General features: G+C 38.0%; 1 protein-coding gene across 1 annotated transcript in view; it reads left to right on the forward strand.

The window, feature by feature from the left end:
* The window catches only part of LOC307001012 (uncharacterized protein), a 573,545-nt gene that overhangs the window by 2,010 nt on the left and 553,057 nt on the right, over nt 1-18,478 (forward strand). The window contains exons 2-10 of the mRNA XM_079617100.1: nt 4,355-4,675; nt 4,773-5,155; nt 5,479-5,598; nt 6,014-6,073; nt 8,630-8,692; nt 9,104-9,199; nt 9,478-9,506; nt 16,109-16,177; nt 16,395-16,977. Coding sequence (XP_079473226.1) covers nt 4,355-4,675; nt 4,773-5,155; nt 5,479-5,532 — 758 coding nt within the window. The 3' untranslated portion in view covers nt 5,533-5,598; nt 6,014-6,073; nt 8,630-8,692; ... (2 more) ...; nt 16,109-16,177; nt 16,395-16,977. The remainder of the gene's footprint in view (nt 1-4,354; nt 4,676-4,772; nt 5,156-5,478; nt 5,599-6,013; nt 6,074-8,629; nt 8,693-9,103; nt 9,200-9,477; nt 9,507-16,108; nt 16,178-16,394; nt 16,978-18,478) is intronic.

Raw genomic sequence — 18,478 nt, forward strand, 5'->3', positions numbered from 1 at the left:
ACTGTTAACCCTTTCAACCCCACAGGAACATCCACACTACAAAGAGTAAAAATTAACATTGACGCAGTGTTGCAGTGAGATAATTAAGTGAATATGTAAGTGATTGTTGAACATTAGTGATGAACACCTGCTGTTAACAAGCAGAATCACTGAAGGAAAGAGGAACACAAGAACAGAAAATAGAGAAACACAAGATCTACAACTGACTTCCAGCCATTACACATCATTACACGTATTATTAACCAGTATGACTTTATTTCTGTCATACATCTACAGAAGTAGTTATTGAGATGTTTAATTGAAAATGTTTGATTTGAAGTTACCATTATAGAGATCAGTGTTTGCTTCAGTTGTGTTGCTGATGCCAACACATTCATTTTTCTCTTGCTGCTTGAGCTGTGCTTTTGTAAATCACAGTTGTGCACACACAAAGTTTGTGAATGATTGTGATTATATTCACTATCGTGGCAAAATCATTATATAGCCTGTCCATTTACTAAGAAGTAAATTCATACTCATTCAAGAGTTTAATTGTCAATCGAAAGTGTTACGTTACCACCACTGTGAAACAACAGCAACAATGACTAATTTATTTCTAACACAAGCATAATCAATAACAGAGCTACACTGCAATGTAGAAACACAGAAATATCACAAATTAGAACATGCATCTCAACAATGGTGGGAATACATATTTTTAATTATTATTCATGCAGCAGTGCATGCTGGGAGTTTTCTACTATACTGGTACCCAGCATGCATTGCGATATAAAACATTTGATCATCACCATTGTTGAGATTCATACGCTGGTTGTTGATGTCTGTGTGTGCCTGAGACAAGCAGGAGTTAATACAATTTTAATGCGCTATATGATTTTGAAAGTCCTCAGTTGACCTTATTAAAGAAATATTGCTGGATTTCATGTTGTCAATGTTCAGATATATTGTATTAAACCCATAAATTCATAGCTTCCATACAAAAATGAGGAAAAACTCATGAATGATTATGACATCATCACAAAACCAATAACACTTGATCAACTTCCCCTAGACTTTTTCTTGCTATAGCAAATTAGTTTTATAAACTCATTGTTACAACAGCAGTCAGAGAGAGATGATTAGACAAAGTTTTTAAGTCAAGGTACAAGAGACCATCTAAAGATCTCCATCATGGTCTCCATCATGGTGATCTTTATTATTAAAACTTTATTATTAACTAAATCCCTGTTCATTCTCAACAAGAACTTGAAATAAATAATGTTAAACTGGTTTCACACTCAGTGTGGCTGGAAGTCAGTTGTAGTTCTTGTGTTTCTCTTTTTTTTCTGTTCTTGTTTCTCTGTCCTTCAGTGATTCTGCTTATCAGGTGTTCATCAGTGTCTCAATTCACTCACTTCTTTTCATTCAAGTGGACTATAGTGAACTAATGTAGGGAATAGTGAATGAGGGTATAGGGTGTGATTGGGAACACAGCCTCTGAGTGTCGATTTTGAGCGCTGTTAATTCACAGTATATTCCTGTATATTACTGTTTTAATGGAAAATGGTATGATATTGTAAGAATTTGGGCTTTTTCTACAGTAAGGGCTAACAGTGTTCTTAAAGAGGCGTTTGATTTGGTTTATCCATAAATGTGAATTAATGCATTAACTATCAAACACCGGAAAAAAATATTTGAATCTTCTGCTTTTTATGCTGGTATGTTTTATGTTTTCATTTATTAATATCATAATGATCACTGAGATATACTGTGCACTGTTAGACCTTACCGGGTTTTTTTACAGTAAAATACTGGCAACACTGTTGCCAGTAATTTACTGTTATTTGTACAGTTATTTACTGTATTATACAGTTTGTTACTGTAAAATGCACTCAATTAAAATTTGACTTAAAACTAATTTCACTTGCAGAAACCGACTGCCTTAAATTGACCAACTGTAATTTAAATGTGTAAAACTAAAATGTGTAATGCATTAATAATGTGAGAAAAGAGTTAAGAACTTCCATTAGAAACCATTAAAAAACTTAAGTACATAAAAATATTTCCACTGAACCAGCAATTGCATTCTGTTAAATAAAGCAACATGCAGCATATCATCAATGTTTCTAGATCTTCTGCTGGACTGAAGCACAGGCTCTACTCTTCAGCACAATGGTGACCCAAAAAACTACATTTTACAGTAAACTACTGGCAACAGTGTTGCCAGTATAAACCTGTTTTATAACTTACAGTTTATTACTGTTAAAATACGTTTTGTGGGTGTGTCTTTTTATCTTACACTGTTAACCCTTTCAACCCCACAGGAAAATCCACACTACAAAGAGTAAAAAGTAACATTGACGCAGTGTTGCAGTGAGATCATTAAGATCATTAAGTGAATATGTAAGTGATTGTTGAGCATTCATGATGAACACCTGCTGTTAACAAGCAGAATCACTGAAGAAAAGAGGAACACAAGAACAGAAAATAGAGAAACACAAGAACTACAACTGACTTCCAGCCTGTTAGAAATGAATTGACTCCAACAAAAGTGCCCCCAGTCTCTGTCTTTATTCAAGGCATGAATAAACAATCTTCCAGCGCTGGAGGAGAGAAGATTCTCTAAACTCAGACAATGGTTTACCAAAATATATAGAAAGGAGTATAAGAGGGAGTAAAACTCCTCCACCAATAAAACCATACATTACATCATATAGCATCATATAGCATAGTTATATAACACATTCTAAATATGGTCAGTTTCCTGTCAAAGCTCCACAAAGACATGTGTATCCGAACGGGACCCTCCAATGGAAAGAATAGGGACCCTAGAACAAGCTCTCCACTTGAGCAATAGGAACCCTCTTAATGTATAACAGATGTGACCATTACATTAACATAAAGGAATGCTTATGCTGCATATATGCAGGTCTGAGAGCATGCAGGGATATAGGAATATAAAACAGATATTTCTAACACAGCCATAACACATTATTACACTTATTATTAACCAGTTTGACTTTATTTCTGTCATCCATCTACATAAGTAGTTATTGAGATGTTTAATTGAAAATGTTTGATTTGAAGTTACCATTATAGAGATCAGTGTTTGCTTTAGTTGGGTCGCTGATGCCATTGCCAACACATTATTTTTTTGCTTGCTGCTTGAGCTGTGTTTTTGCAAGTCACACTTGTGCACACACACAGTTCGTGAATGATTGTGGTTATATTCACTATCATGACAAAATCATTATGTGGCCTGTCCATTCACTAAGAAGTTAATTCTCACTCATTCAGAGTTTAATTCTCAATCAAAAGTGTCACGTTGCCACTACTGTGAAACAACAGCAACAATGACTAATTTATTTGTAACACAAGCATAACCAAAAATAAAAGAGCTACACTCGCTTGTGGAAAAACAGAAATATCACAAATTAGAACATGCATCTCAACAATGGTAGGAATATATATATTTTAAATTATTATTCATGCAGCAGAGCATGCTGGGAGTTTTATACTATCCTGGTACCCAGCATGCATTGCGACATGAAACTTTTGATCATCACCATTGTTGAGATTCATATGATGATTGTTGATGTCTGTGTGTGCCTGAGTCAACAGAAGTTAATACAATTTTAATTCACTATATGATTTCAAAAATTTTCAGGTGATCTGATTTCAGAAATATTGCTGTATTTCATGTTGTAGATGATCAGATATATGGTATTAAACCAGAAATTCACAGCTCACATATATTAAAAAGTAATAAATCATGTAAGATTTTGAAATCACAGAACCAAAAACTCCTCATCAACTTCCCCTTGACTTTTCTTGCTGTAACAAATGAGCTTTATAACTCACTGTTACAGCAGCTGAAGAGAGAAGAATGAGCGAAGTCTTTGAGATAATGTACAAGAGACCAACTAAAGCAAATACGGATCTCCATCATGGTGACAACAAACTTTATTATTAACTAAATCCCTGTTCATTCTCAACAAGAACTTGAAATAAATAATGTTAAACTGGTTTCACACTCAGTGTGGCTGGAAGTCAGTTGTAGTTCTTGTGTTTCTCTTTTTTCTGTTCTTGTTTCTCTGTCCTTCAGTGATTCTGCTTATCAGGTGTTCATCAGTGTCTCAATTCACTCACTTCTTTTCATTCAAGTGGACTATATTAGTGAACTAGTGTAGGGAATAGTGAATGAGGGTATAGGGTGTGATTGGGAAAACAGCCTCTGAGTGTCAACTTTGAGCGCTGTTAATTCACAGTATATTCCTGTAGGTATATTCCTGTATATTACTGTTTTAATGGAAAATGGTATGATATTGTAAGAATGTGGGCTTTTTCTACAGTAAGGGCTAACAGTGTGTTTCAGGGACCAGTGGAGTGGAGGATCATGTGTTCATCAGTTCTGGTGGAAATGTGCGTCTGTCCTGTATTAAAACTCTTCATGACTGCACATCAACTACATGGATCTACAGCAGCTTCAGAGGTTCAGGGACAGTTGAACTGATTACTGGAGGGATAAAGAGGAAAGACACAGAGAGACACGAGAGACTGAGTCTGGAGTCTGACTGCTCTCTGAACATCAAGACCGTCACAGAAGAAGATTATGGATATTACACCTGCAGACAATATGTGAATGGACAACATCAACAAGAAACTGATGCACGTGTTTTTCTGCATGTTCTTCATGGTAAGTTTATGATTATGTGGTCAATTTAAAAAGGGCAGATTCTCCCTTTAAACTCAGATGATGATTGAAGAGTCTGTGATTTGTGTCTTGTGTTCAGTTTCAGTGTCTCCATCATCATCATCATCATCATCATCATCTTCATCCTCACAGACTGAGATCAGTCCAGGCCGCTCTGTGACTCTCTCCTGTCAGTTGTATTCAGTCTCCTGTGATTATTTGGTCAGTTCTGAGGGTCTTGAGCTGTTGTGGGTGAATCAGGCTGGTGTTGATCTGAAGACAGACTCCAGATATCAGATATCATCATCATCATCATCATCATCAGATCGCTGTATCATCATCATCACTCTGACTACAACACTCCTGAATGAAGATGACAACAGAGAGTGGAGATGTCGGCTTACTCACAGAAAGCAACTCAAGACCTCAGTCAGATACACTGTCAAGTATTCAGGTGAGAAAACACTCTTTTCAGACAGATTAGTGGAAACTTTCACAGACTGGCTCTCCTCTTCCTGATGCCTTTGTGGGTCATACATGAAATAATGCATACATCTATTAAAGCCGAGTATGACCCATGGAGAAAGTCAGTTATAGGAATTATAAGGCTTAATAATGTCATTGATTCAGGAAAGCTGAAGGTTTATGGGAAGCAGCTCACTGTGTTTCACTCTCATATAAACCAGGAATAAATGATACAGGAACATCTCTCTTCTCAACTACTGCCACTGTAAGCTGTGATGATTGAACACAAACTGCATGTCATGTTATGATCAATATGAAAATATGACGTTAATGTCCTACAGGTGATGCGTCTGAACATTCATCTTCTGCAGCTCCAGTCGCTTCACCAACACTGAATCCAGTCAGAAGATCAAACTCTGAGAAGACATCAAGCCCAACTACAGCAGCAGCTTCTACACAAGGTTCATGATCACATGATCACTGTCACACACATCAGTGTCTCGCTGCAGTGGTTTGCACTGGCTCTCACACACTGGTTTATCATCACACACACACTATCATCAGAAAAAGCTCTAGTCAGATTTGTCAGTGAGTTTTGATGACAAGGTTGTCTGATGCTAAATAATAATAATATACAGCTAGTGTAACTCACGCCACTCCTATGATAAATTAATAAAATCATAGTGAGGATTTATTAAACACAACTCATCCCATGTTAGTCTGTCGTCCAGCACCAGAACTGAGCGTCACACTGATACGGAGATGCTCTAGACTACAGCAGTTTGTAAGAAATGCCTTGACATTGTGTTCATGCATTAAAATATGAAATATAAAATATGAACAATAATATTTATATTTCCATCTTGTTTTTAATAGTTGTAACTTCAACAGCAACAACACTGATTCCAGACACCACAGCAAACTCTCCGGATCCAGGTGTGTATGAACATCATCCTCATTTGATCGACTCATGGAGTTTTCTAGAATCAGTTTCTGAATCCTCTCTGGATTACACTTTCTGTGTTGTCAGTCGGGTTTTGTTTTGGTCTGTGTGACTCCGCCCACTGCCAGTTCAGCCAATAGTATGTCCACACTCCGGGATGCCAGATAGCAGGAAACAGAGCGTATTGTAGACTTGGAAACGAGCAAACAAACTGGGTCAGAGATTGCAGATTCTACCCAATCTAAAAAGTCTCGGTATCCATCTAAACATCTCTATGAACGAGAGTATATTAAAACACGGATACATCAACTCATCAACTTACAGTGTGTAATCCCAGACAGCAAACTAACTCCAGAACGGATCCGCCGCGGAGGTGGGCGGATCCGCAAAACGGGTCCGGAACGGAGTCCACTTGCACACCGCAACGGATCCGGAACAGATAAGGATTGCGGATCCAGACCAGATCCGCGGCAGACCCTACCCGTATCCGCTGATAAAGCTATCCGCCGCGGATCCGATCTGGACCCGTTTATGAAGCAGCGGATCTGCCGCGGATCCGATCTGGACCCGTTTATTTAGTGGATCATTTGTTCTGGAAACCTTTCAGATCCCTCATTCAAAACAAGTAATCTGGCCAATACTAGCTACAGATTCTCTACAAAAAGAAAAAAGTATCTCAACAGATTACAAGCAATATTATTAATTAAATTTAACAAATTAGAATTGAGTAATAATTAATCAAATTAATTCATTAAATGTTAACCATTTAAAATTAGTAACATTTACAAAATATATGTTATTGCCAACATTGAAGACACCTGATGTTAACAAGCAGAATCACTGAAGGAGAAAACCATAATTAAAGTCTCCATTATGGAGATGAGTGTGTGTTTTATTTGGGCTCTTTACCCTTAAATTATTAACTTTAAGTATTGTTTGGCTGCTGTACATGAGTTATAACAGTCAGGTGATCAAAGAGAAAAGGTGATCTAATGCTGTTGGTTGTGTTTTAACATAATCAATATTTCACAATCATTTGACCTGAATCACTGAACTCATATAGAGTCCAACTTATGTAGAAATATATATATATTTCATATAGGATCTATCAAATGAGTAAGGTTAACTATATTAATTAAATAGTCTTATTAATTTATTAATCACTGGCCTTGTAACACCATAATATTTTTAATTTTTGCAATTTTATACAAATAATTTCTATAAAGTTTCTCTCAAACAAAAAAGTGTCACACAGACATCAATCATCAGCCTGTGCATCTCAACAATGGTGACATTTATAAAGCATGTTGCAGTGCATTCTGTTTTCCACCAATCAAAACTCATTCATGGCTCCCATCATGCATTGCTGCATGAATAAATAATGAGCTTATGCTCGGAGGTGATCTGTTTGTCACCATTGCTGAGATGAATACGCTAAATGTTGATGTCTGCGTGTGTGCCTAAACAATTGTGTATATATGTATCATTTTTTTAATTGATTTGATCTTTTGGATTTCATTGAAAAGGCTAAAAATGTTACGCAGTTAGAATTAATAAAATAAACCCAACTCATAAATTGGGCTCTATATGAGTTCAGTGATTCAGGTCAAGTGATTGTGAATTAATGATTATGTTATAACACAACATCACCTTTTCTCTTTGATCACTTGACTGTTATAACTCATGTACAGCAGCCAAACAATACTTAAAGTTAATAATTTAAGGGTGAAGAGCCCAACTAAAACACACTCTCATCTCCATAATGGTGACTTTAATTATGGTTTTCTCCTTCAGTGATTCTGCTTGTTAACATCAGGTGTCTTCAATGTTGGCAATAACATATATTTTGTAAATGTTACTAATTTTAAATGGTTAACATTTAATGAATTAATTTGATTAATTATTACTCAATTCTAATTTGTTAAATTTAATTAATAATATTGCTTGTAATCTGTTGAGATACTTTTTTCTTTTTGTAGAGAGTCTGTAGCTAGTATTGGCCAGATTACTTGTTTTGAATGAGGGATCTGAAAGGTTTCCAGAACAAATGATCCACTAAATAAACGGGTCCAGATCGGATCCGCGGCAGATCCGCTGCTTCATAAACGGGTCCAGATCGGATCCGCGGCGGATAGCTTTATCAGCGGATACGGGTAGGGTCTGCCGCGGATCTGGTCTGGATCCGCAATCCTTATCTGTTCCGGATCCGTTGCGGTGTGCAAGTGGACTCCGTTCCGGACCCGTTTTGCGGATCCGCCCACCTCCGCGGCGGATCCGTTCTGGAGTTAGTTTGCTGTCTGGGAAGTCTCCTCGGCTTTCATTGTCAATTGCGCTTGTTCTGTTGGCGACCTGTGTGAGCGTCGAGTCCGAGGAGGCGGGAAAAACGATCTCTGATATTTTGAACATAACTCATCCCATGTTAGTGTGAGCAGCTTTCAGCGCTGATACAGAGCGGCTCTGGACTACAGCAGTTTGTAAAATAGATGCCTTGAAATTGTGTTTATGCATTAAAATATTATATAATTCTATTTCCATTTTGCTTTTAATAGTTGTAACATCAACTACAGCAACAACACAGATTCCAGACACCACAGCAAACTCTCCGAATTCCAGTGTGTGTGAACATCATCCTCATTTGACCGACTCGTTGTTCGAACAGCTGATCACACATTTTGACTCAAGCCATGTTTAATTTGTAATAACTTTCTAATTCCATTCTCTTGTACATCACCAACAATCATAAACATGAAAACTAATACCGTAATGTAAAAAGTAACTCTCATTAAATGTCAGACACATCATTCTCATCCAGACAATCATGTCACAATCATTTAGTTAACATATGAGGTACAGTCTGTTAGTGTACAGATGGCTTTCAATACATATCAATTTCTATAAAATCATCATCACAAGCATCAACTACATGATAAATAAGGATAATTATCAAATGTGCCATTTGTATGTATTTGGTTAAACACAGTAATATAGTCCTGCTGAATGTGTCTCTCTACTCTCTCTCTCAGGGACTGTGACTGTGGTTGTGATTGTTGTTGTTGCCGCTTCATTCGCTCTTCTTCTTCTGGCTCTTATTCTCTGGGTGATTCGTAAAAGAAGAGCAGGTGAGTTTTTCATATTTTGTAACAACAGACAAAAACATCTGATAAAATAAATATGTAATTTAGACAAAATTCTTTCTCTAAAAGTGAAGAGAACAAGAATAATATTTCTATTCTACAGCACTTGATTCTTCTAGACTCTTTTAAAAGAGACGTGTGTGTGTGTGTGTGTGTGTGTGTGTGTGTGTGTGTGTGTGTGTGTGTGTGTGTGTGTGTGTGTGTGTGTGTGTGTGTGTGTTTGTGTGTGTGTGTGTGTGTGTGTGTGTGTGTGTGTGTTTCAGGCAACAGAAGAGGGACTGGTGACTCTGTGGTAAGTATTGCTGGTTGATCCATGAGTTATTAATGTCCATAAGGACTGATCTTGAAACATGACACTCTTATTAGTCAGATTAAAATGTCAGGGTTCTCAGAGACAGTTCTGTCAGTCTTGTCTTAGTTTAATGTGTCTCTGTCTGTGTTGTGTTTGAGCACATGACTCTGTCTCTGTTTGTGTTGGCTCCTCTTGTCCCGCCTCCTAGTTTCCAATTACCTCTAGTCGTTGATGAGTCCTCGTCAGTCTGAGTGTGTGCTCACCTGTTTTGAGGGACTGTTCACACGACACGGTTTTCAACTAAAAACGTAAAACTTTTGATGTGTTTTGGATGTTCATTTACACGACAACTGTGTTTTGGGTGCCTGAAAACGCAAAGTTTTGAAAACGCGTTTCAAAGTGCAAGTTTTTGAAACCGATATCCATGTAAACAACAAAAACGTGATTCTGTGAAGACGATGACGTCATGCATATGCGTATTACGTGTTCAGTCTATAGTGTTTTATCGCCATCTACTGGCCGGGCAGCAGAATACAGCATTTTTAGTCGTTTTCGCGGATCCGTGTAAATGGGGATCGTTTTGACAATGATGTCGTCTGTACACGGAAAACTCAAAGGAAAAACTTCTCCATTTTAAGCATATCGTTGTTGTGTTGAACGTACCCTGAGTGTGTTCATCTGTTCCTCATGTTCTCAGCTCCCTTTATATTGACTGCATCTGAAAACTGATAAATGCTGCCTTCGGAAGACACATTACTAGGTCGTGAAGCATCAAGACACGTCTGAATGCAATGTTAGTTTGACTTCTGTCTCCTGAGATTCCTTCATCTGATTGAGTTTTGAAGGCAGCACAGATCTATCCTTCACTGCCTTTGATATCCCACAATCCTGTGCTTTCCATTCTGTGACAGATGAGCTAGAAAAATAAAGATGGCGTCTGAAAGTTGCGGCTAGTCGTCAGTTTGTGTGTAAATGTAAATTTTTGATCAACGTCAACGTCATTCTAGCGAGAAATTACTCTATTGTAGTCATTCACTCTGTTTTCACCAAAGCTCGCTCTATTTTGCTGTGGATCATTAAACCGTAACACTGCCTCAGAAGTCAGTCTGACATCAGTTTCGTGAGGAGCCTTCGTGTGCAAACGCTTCCTTCAAAGTCATTGTCTGATAGGACAGGGAGGCAACAAGTCACTACCTATGTTTTCAGATGCAGCCGTTGTGTTTTCTTTCCCTCGTGTTTTGCCAGTTTGTTGTAATTGAGGGGCTGTTCACACAACACCGTTTTCAACCAAAAACGTAAAACTTGTTATGCGTTTTGGCCGTTCATTTACACGACAACTGCGTTTTGGGAAAACGCAAAGCTGAAAAAGTTTTGAAGACGGGTTTCTAAAAGACGGGTCTCTGTGTGAACAACAAAAACGTGAATCTCTGAAGACAATGAGGTCAAGCACATGCGTATTACGTGTTCAGTCTATAGCAGTGGTGGGCCGTCAAGGCCAGAAAGGCCTTCTCTGCTGGCCTAAACACTATCAGAATCACTGACTTGCACTTTAATATATATTTTTTATTAATGAGTATTAAATTATTCCCAATAGTCCATTCTCTTAATGTCATAGCTTTTCTCTTGGTTGCGCTGCTTCCAGTAGTGTATATTTATTTTAGCGCTTTTATCCAATCATATTTCAGCCATCATGTGTTGCCATTGCAAATGTATGATCGAAGCAACTTCTTTTTTCAAACATTAATACTATTGTAGCCATTGAAGGATAAGACAAGAGAGGATCCGTTTCTGAATTTATAATCGGAACTTAAGAACCACACTAACACAAAAGCCGAACTCACTCGCTCGTTTCTCTCTACCCAGCCTTTTCTGTACTCACCGCATTAACCCTATAACTGCCGGTGCAATATAAAAACAGGAATTTCACAACAATTATAGAGAGCATGTGCGCCGTGAGCTGCTACACTATTAAAAGTTATTAATTCAGGTTGAACATCACTGAAGGCCTAGGTGTGAAATGCACGGCCCGCCACTGGTAAAACTGGCCTTACAATTCACTCCATGCTTTACACCGAACATACTCAGACATATAGGGATGCCCTCAATGCTGCCCGCTCAAACTATTACTCATCACTCATAACCTCCTCCATGTCCAGGCCTAAAACCCTGTTCAGGACCCTGGACAAACTCCTCAAACCCCCTGTCACTGCCTGTCCTAAGACCCCTGAGCAGTGCCAGGCCTTCTTACACTTCTTTGATGACAAAATTAGCCAAATCTAACACTGTTTCAACCCCAATGCTATCTCTCTCTCTGCTTCTCCTCCCTCTCTGGGCCCTCAGCTCTCCCATTTCACCGCTATAGACTTCCTCACTATCACTGACATTATTAATAAGTCCAACTCTACATCGTGTCAGCTTGACCTTGACCTTGACCTTGACCTTGACCTTGCCCCCACCCCTCTACTTAAAGCCTGCATCACATCCTTATCTGAACCCATTGCATTGATTGTAAACACCTGCCTCAACTCTGGTGTTGTGCCTGCTGCCCTCAAAACTGCTGCAGTCACACCCATTCTCAAAAAAACGAACTGCGACCCAACATCACTATTAAACTACCGCCCTATCTCCAACCTCCCCTTCCTGGCCAAGGTACTGGAAAGAGTGGTGGCCTCACAACTACACACCTTTCTTAATCACCATGACCTGTATGAGCCTTTTCAATCTGGCTTCCGTTCATGTCACAGTACAGAGACTGCCCTTCTACGCATAGTTAATGACCTCCTCCTGTCTGCTGATTCTGGTTCACTTAACATTCTTATCCTCCTTGACCTTAGTGCTGCTTTCGATACCATCAACCAAAATGTTCTAATAGTCCGTCTGTCTGCTATTGGTGTTTCTGGCACAGCCCTCAATTGGTTCCAGGCATACCTCTCAAACAGAAAGCTTTTTCTAACACTTGGTCCACATCAGTCTTCCAAGTCCCCTGTCACTCGTGGTGTCCCCCAGGGTTCTGTACTTGGGCCCCTCCTATTTCTCATATACATCCTCCCTATTGGCCAGATTATACGCAGCCACGGTCTTAACTTCCACACAGCAAAATCCCCAGTGTTAAATTAACACTGCTCAGTGTTTATATGAGTCCACACTCAGAGAGTGTTAAATGAACACTCAAGAGTGTTAAAGTTAATGAGATAATTAAGTGATTAATTGAGTTATGATTGAGCATTATTGAAGACACCTGATGTTAACAAGCAGAATCACTGAAGGAGAAAATCGTAATTGGTATGTAACCATTATGGAGATCAGTGTTTGCTTTAGTTGGGCTATTGACCCTTAAATCATTTAATTTAAATTAAATCATTTGGCTGTTGTATGTGAGTTATAACTGCCAGATGAACACAGCGAAAAGGTGAAATGAATGTGTTAATTGTGTGAACATTATCAATATTTCACAATCATTTAACCTGAATCACTGAACTCATTTAGAGCCTAGTTACTTTTATTTTATTGATTATGGCAGCACTGTGCTTTTATCTTTTACAATGTAATCCAAACAATTTCCTAAAAACTTAAATACATGCAAAACCTTTTTGTTTTTTTAAAACACAGACATCAATAATCGGCCTGTGAATCTCAACAATGGTGACAATTATAAAGCATTTTGCAGTGCATTCTGGATGCCACCAATCAAATCTCATTCATGGCTCCCATCATGCATTGCTGCATGAATAAATAATGAGCTTATGTTCGGAGGTGATCTGTTTGTCACCATTGCTGAGATTCATACGCTAATTCTTGATGTCTGTGTGTGCCTACCTCAAATATTTGTTATTATACCCTTAATAAAAGTTTTGTTTTTTGTTTTTGTAATTGATTATTTGGATTAAATTGAAAAGGTTAAACAGGCATACTTTACAAGGACAGTGCTGCTATAATCCATAAAATAAACTTAACTCAGAAATGATGCTCTCATGAGTTCAGTGCTTTCAGGCCAACTATTGATTATGTTTAAACAGAACCAACACCATCAGATCACCTTTTATCTTTGTTCATCTGGCTGTTATAACTGAATTACAGCAGCCAAATAAAATCTAAAGTAAATAAAGGAAGGGTCAAGAGCCCAACTAAACTAAAGACTGATCTCCATAATGGTGACAACTTTACATTAATCTTCTCCTTCAGTGATTCTGCTTGTTATCATCAGGTGTCTTCAATAATTCTCAATCATAATGTCACACCGGAATGTGAAGTTCTTAATTTATACCAGCATTTAGTTTTCTCCACTGACAGGAAAAGGACAACAACCACTTCTTGAATTTATATAATTTATTTAATAACAATTTACTCACAATGATAAAATAGGCAACAGGATTAAAAAGCACAGTACAAGTCCCCACAATTTATCAGTTTAGATTCATACTCCAAATCCTATCCCATATAAGTATATAAAAATCATCAATAAAGCATGAAAATAAAATGTATTGAAAGAAAAGTTCGACAGTCTTCAGTCAAATCCCAAACCACATTCGAGGTCCCTTGACCTTATATGGGCGTACGACAGCCGAGCGGGCCGTGGAAGGGAGTGTTGATTTAGATGAGGCGGTAGTTAGTCCCTTCACGCAGCTCCGTGGTCCAATAATCAGCGACCGCACTGAGGAGGAGTGAAAATAGCGCTTAGTCTCACGCAAAATACTGTCCCAGCTCTCTCACACACACATAAGTTGATAGGCAGGACAACTTCCCTTTACTTAGCTCAAATCAGGCGTTGAATCCACCTCATGAACCGCTGTGTGACTGCGTCCCACTTCTGATCCTCTGTAGAGGAATATACCACACCCTCAGATCGCAACACACACAGACATGGATCACACGCACCCAAAACACACGTAAGCTGAGCACTTTCCTTCACTTATCTCCATTAATGCGTCGTAATCAGATCCGTGCTCACTGCTCGTCCGGCTGTGACTTTCTGGAATCAATCGCAGCGATCGGTGTTCCTGCCCGTATGTTCAGCTCGCGGTGCGCGTGCGTTCCTCTGCACACTTTCCCCCTCTCCCCCGTTTCTCGCTTGTCTCTTATGCAAACTCCGCACCTGTCCTTAATTAACCCATTAGTCCGAGCAGCGATGCCAATGCCGCCAATGTCAGAGCGAGAGGGTTGGGTCTCTCAATCATAACTGTTCGGGAGTATTTAGACCCACAAATAAGCAACCAGTGACACAGCCATACGAAATCAAAATACACAACACACAAACCAAATAATAAATTACGTGAGTGAATATAAATGACACACAAGGGGTTCAATACTACAGACAGATAGACAGATGTTCCACATTTGACAATAACTCAATTAATAACTTAATTATCTCATTAACTTTAACACTGCTTCAGTGTTCATTTAACACTCTCTGAGTGTGGACTCATATAAACACTGAGCAGTGTTAATTTAACACTGGGGATTTTGCTGTGCACTGTTATGCAGATGACATCCAACTCTATTTTACCACTCCCTCTCCCTCTGACCCTCCACCATGCTCCCTCACTGACTGCCTTTCTGACTTAAAATTATGGATGCAAAACGATTTTCTCAAACTCAATACAGATAAAACTGAAATTCTGCTGATTGGCCCTAAAAGCATCCTCTCCAAATCTCCCAGTTTCACTCTTAACATTGATGGTTCACCTGTCCACCCTACCCCAGTTGTTAAAAACCTTGGCATTCTGCTTGACTTCTTTAGCTTTGATCCTCATATCAAATCGCTCACTAAGACTGCCTCTTTTCACCTCCGTAACATTGCTCGCCTCCAACCCTTCCTCTCTGTTAGTGATGCACAGACTTTGATTAACTCGTTCATTATGTCCCGTCTAGACTACTGCAACTCACTTTTCCTTGGTCTCCCTGCTAAATCACTTTAAAGGCTACAATATATTCAAAACTCGGCTGCCAGGCTCCTCACCCACACCAGACGATCAGCACACATCACCCCCATTCTCCACCAACTCCACTGGCTACCAGTTTCGTCCCGGATCAAATACAAAGTCCTACTACTCACCTTCAAAGCCCTCCATAACCTTGCTCCCCCCTACATCCGCGACCTCCTGACCCCTTACACTCCTTACCGCTCACTCAGATCCTCTGACCAAAATCTCTTGGCTATCCCCCGCTCCAGACTTTCCACCCTGGGTGGCAGGTCCTTCAGTGCCTTGGGCCCCAAACTCTGGAACCGCCTCCCACAACCTCTTCGTGACTGTCCTTCTCTTCCCGTCTTTAAAGCACATCTTAAGACCTTTTAGTTTAATGATCATTTCTCCACACCAAACTCATAGCTTCATACAGATAACTTGTCTTTGTAGTATTGTTTTGGTTGTTTGTTGTTGTGTTTCCTTGCCTTCCTACTATGTAAAGCGACCTTGGGTTTGAGAAAGGCACTATATAAAATAAACATATTATTATTATTATTTTTATTAAAACATTTATGTGAATTTGCCTGGACACACGTTTTACACATATATTACCTGAACATTTCCAGAACCTGAGTAAAATATTATTGATGGATGGCATTTAATAGCTTGATTGTTTCCCATATTTCCTTTGATGTTTAGGAGCAGACAGATGATGTGACTTATACGGAAGTCACTGCGTACAGTAAAAAACGAAGCAAAAAGAACAAGGTGAGCGAACACTTCCTTGATGTCCAGCTGTTCCTCTTATATGCAGTTCTTCTTGACTTGTGTGATTATATGCAGTTCTTCATGATTTGTGTGATTATATGCAGTTCTTCATGATTTGTGTGATTATATGCAGTTCTTCATGATTTGTGTGATTATATGCAGTTCTTCATGAATTGAGCTCAGACAACATGCTGTAATAATTGTGATGTTCATTCAGGTTCGCTGTGATGATAAAGTGACGTATGCTTCCATCAGAGGAGCAAAAGCTGGAGCTCAGGAGAACTGCAGTCAACTTTATGCCTCTGTGAACAAGAACAAATCAGGCAAATAATTATACAACACCCACATGAGCAGAGGAATATCAATCTAATATAACTCAATCATAATGGGTTCATTCATTGTTAATACTTTTACTTAATACTTTAAATGTCTTTTACATGTTAACAAACACATTGTAATGAATTGTTGTCTTTTGTCCTCTTTGAGTTCTAGCGCTTCCAGAACTATTTTAATAACCTTTAGTCTAGTTTTAATTTAGCAATGTGGCACTAGTGTGACTACGTATTTTCAGTAGTATTTTCAGAGCGATGAACTCACTGTTGAGGTTTGGAAACATGTTTCTGTTGAGTGTGAGAACTCAGTTAGTTTAACCACATGTTTTCAGAGAAACACGTGTGGTTAAAGAAGAATTAAAGAAGAGGAACTGACATCTTAACCCACACAGAACTGGTCATCTCTGAACCCAGTTTGGACTGAACCTGGTCAGACAAAAATAACTTATTTAATGGATAAATACAAGTGTTACCCATAAAATTATAACATTAACTTGGATCTTGTTTTTTTTTTTTTTATTCCTCTTGTGCAGAACTCACAATGTACACATTAAATTTTTTGTTGCATTTTAGTTGGAAGTATTTATGTGTATGTGCGCGGTCAAACTGTAAACACAAACAATTCACAATTAGTAATTTTCACTTCTCCATATAAATTTCTACAAACATAACATCTGCTTTGATGATAAACATTAAACTAAAGTATATACTTATAAATCAAAGATATCCGGTACATACACTCAAAAAAATGATTCTTGCCACAAATTGAATTTAAGCAAACAATTTAAATAAACTATATTTAAAAATGTATAAAATAACCATTATTATTGCGAATTACTCTTACACAACATGAATGTAATGGATCCAAGTCCAAACTGATCAAATTACATACACTATACTTGATTTGTTGACGTAAGGGACCAATGCAGATGTTGCGCATGCGCACTAGTGTAAAAAAAAAAAAAAAAAAAACTGAACTGAACTGAAGGCGGCAAGGAGGCTCGTTACAAGACCATCATCGATTTGGGTGAACAGATGTGTAATATTCGACAAGGTAAGATATTTTCTATATAAATATAAATTATTTACACTTCAACGTCAACTATAATCGATCTGATTTAATAAATATGTTATTTTCGCCGTGACTGCACTTCAGACGAATTAACTTTTTCGGCCTTTTCAGTTCACTTATAAAGAGTAACTTAACGTTAACGTTAACTGATAACGTTATTGTTTAAGATTTATTGTCGACTGACTAGGTTATGTGCATCATTTTTGAATTTAGGCAGATTATGATTTCATCCGTATGATTTTTGATAACGGCTCCGTGATCTCGACGTGCATTTTACTTTGTAATATGCCAAAACGTTGCACAAACAGTCAATCGAACGGCTATATGAAGGTTAGCACTATATACAGGTAAAATTGTATAGAATGTCTCGTTAAAACAAATATCTTAAAACATATTTGTAACTTTGATCATTTTAAGATAACGTTAGGCCTACAGTCGATGTGCGTCATTTTTAATTACAACTTCATCACGACGTGATTTAAGCCTACATTTTACTTTGCTTGAAAAATCATTTGAATGTACACAAATATACTTAATCGACCATATATGAAAGTTAAACACATGCAAAGGTTTATAGGATTCTATGTGGAACATACTTTCTTTTTTTCATGCTGAGTTGTAATTTCATTTAAAAATAAATAAATCTAGGCCTAACGTTATATGTCTTTGCTATTTCAGTCATCATCGATGTGACACTATTAACGTTACAACATTTCTGGCTCCGGTTTGGCACAATCACTCAATTACGGTATGTGTATTTTTTTCTTTGTAATAAAATTTAACTTGACTTATTTAATTTATTTGCAAAAGTGTGATGTCTGTTGTTTTCTCTCTCTTTTTTAATTTCAGATATGTGAGTTTTGGGAATGTGGCAATGTAAACTGTGTGGCACAGAAT

The sequence above is a fragment of the Phoxinus phoxinus genome (genome assembly GCF_949152265.1).
Source record: "Phoxinus phoxinus genome assembly, chromosome: 1".
Classification (NCBI taxonomy): Eukaryota; Metazoa; Chordata; class Actinopteri; order Cypriniformes; family Leuciscidae; genus Phoxinus; species Phoxinus phoxinus.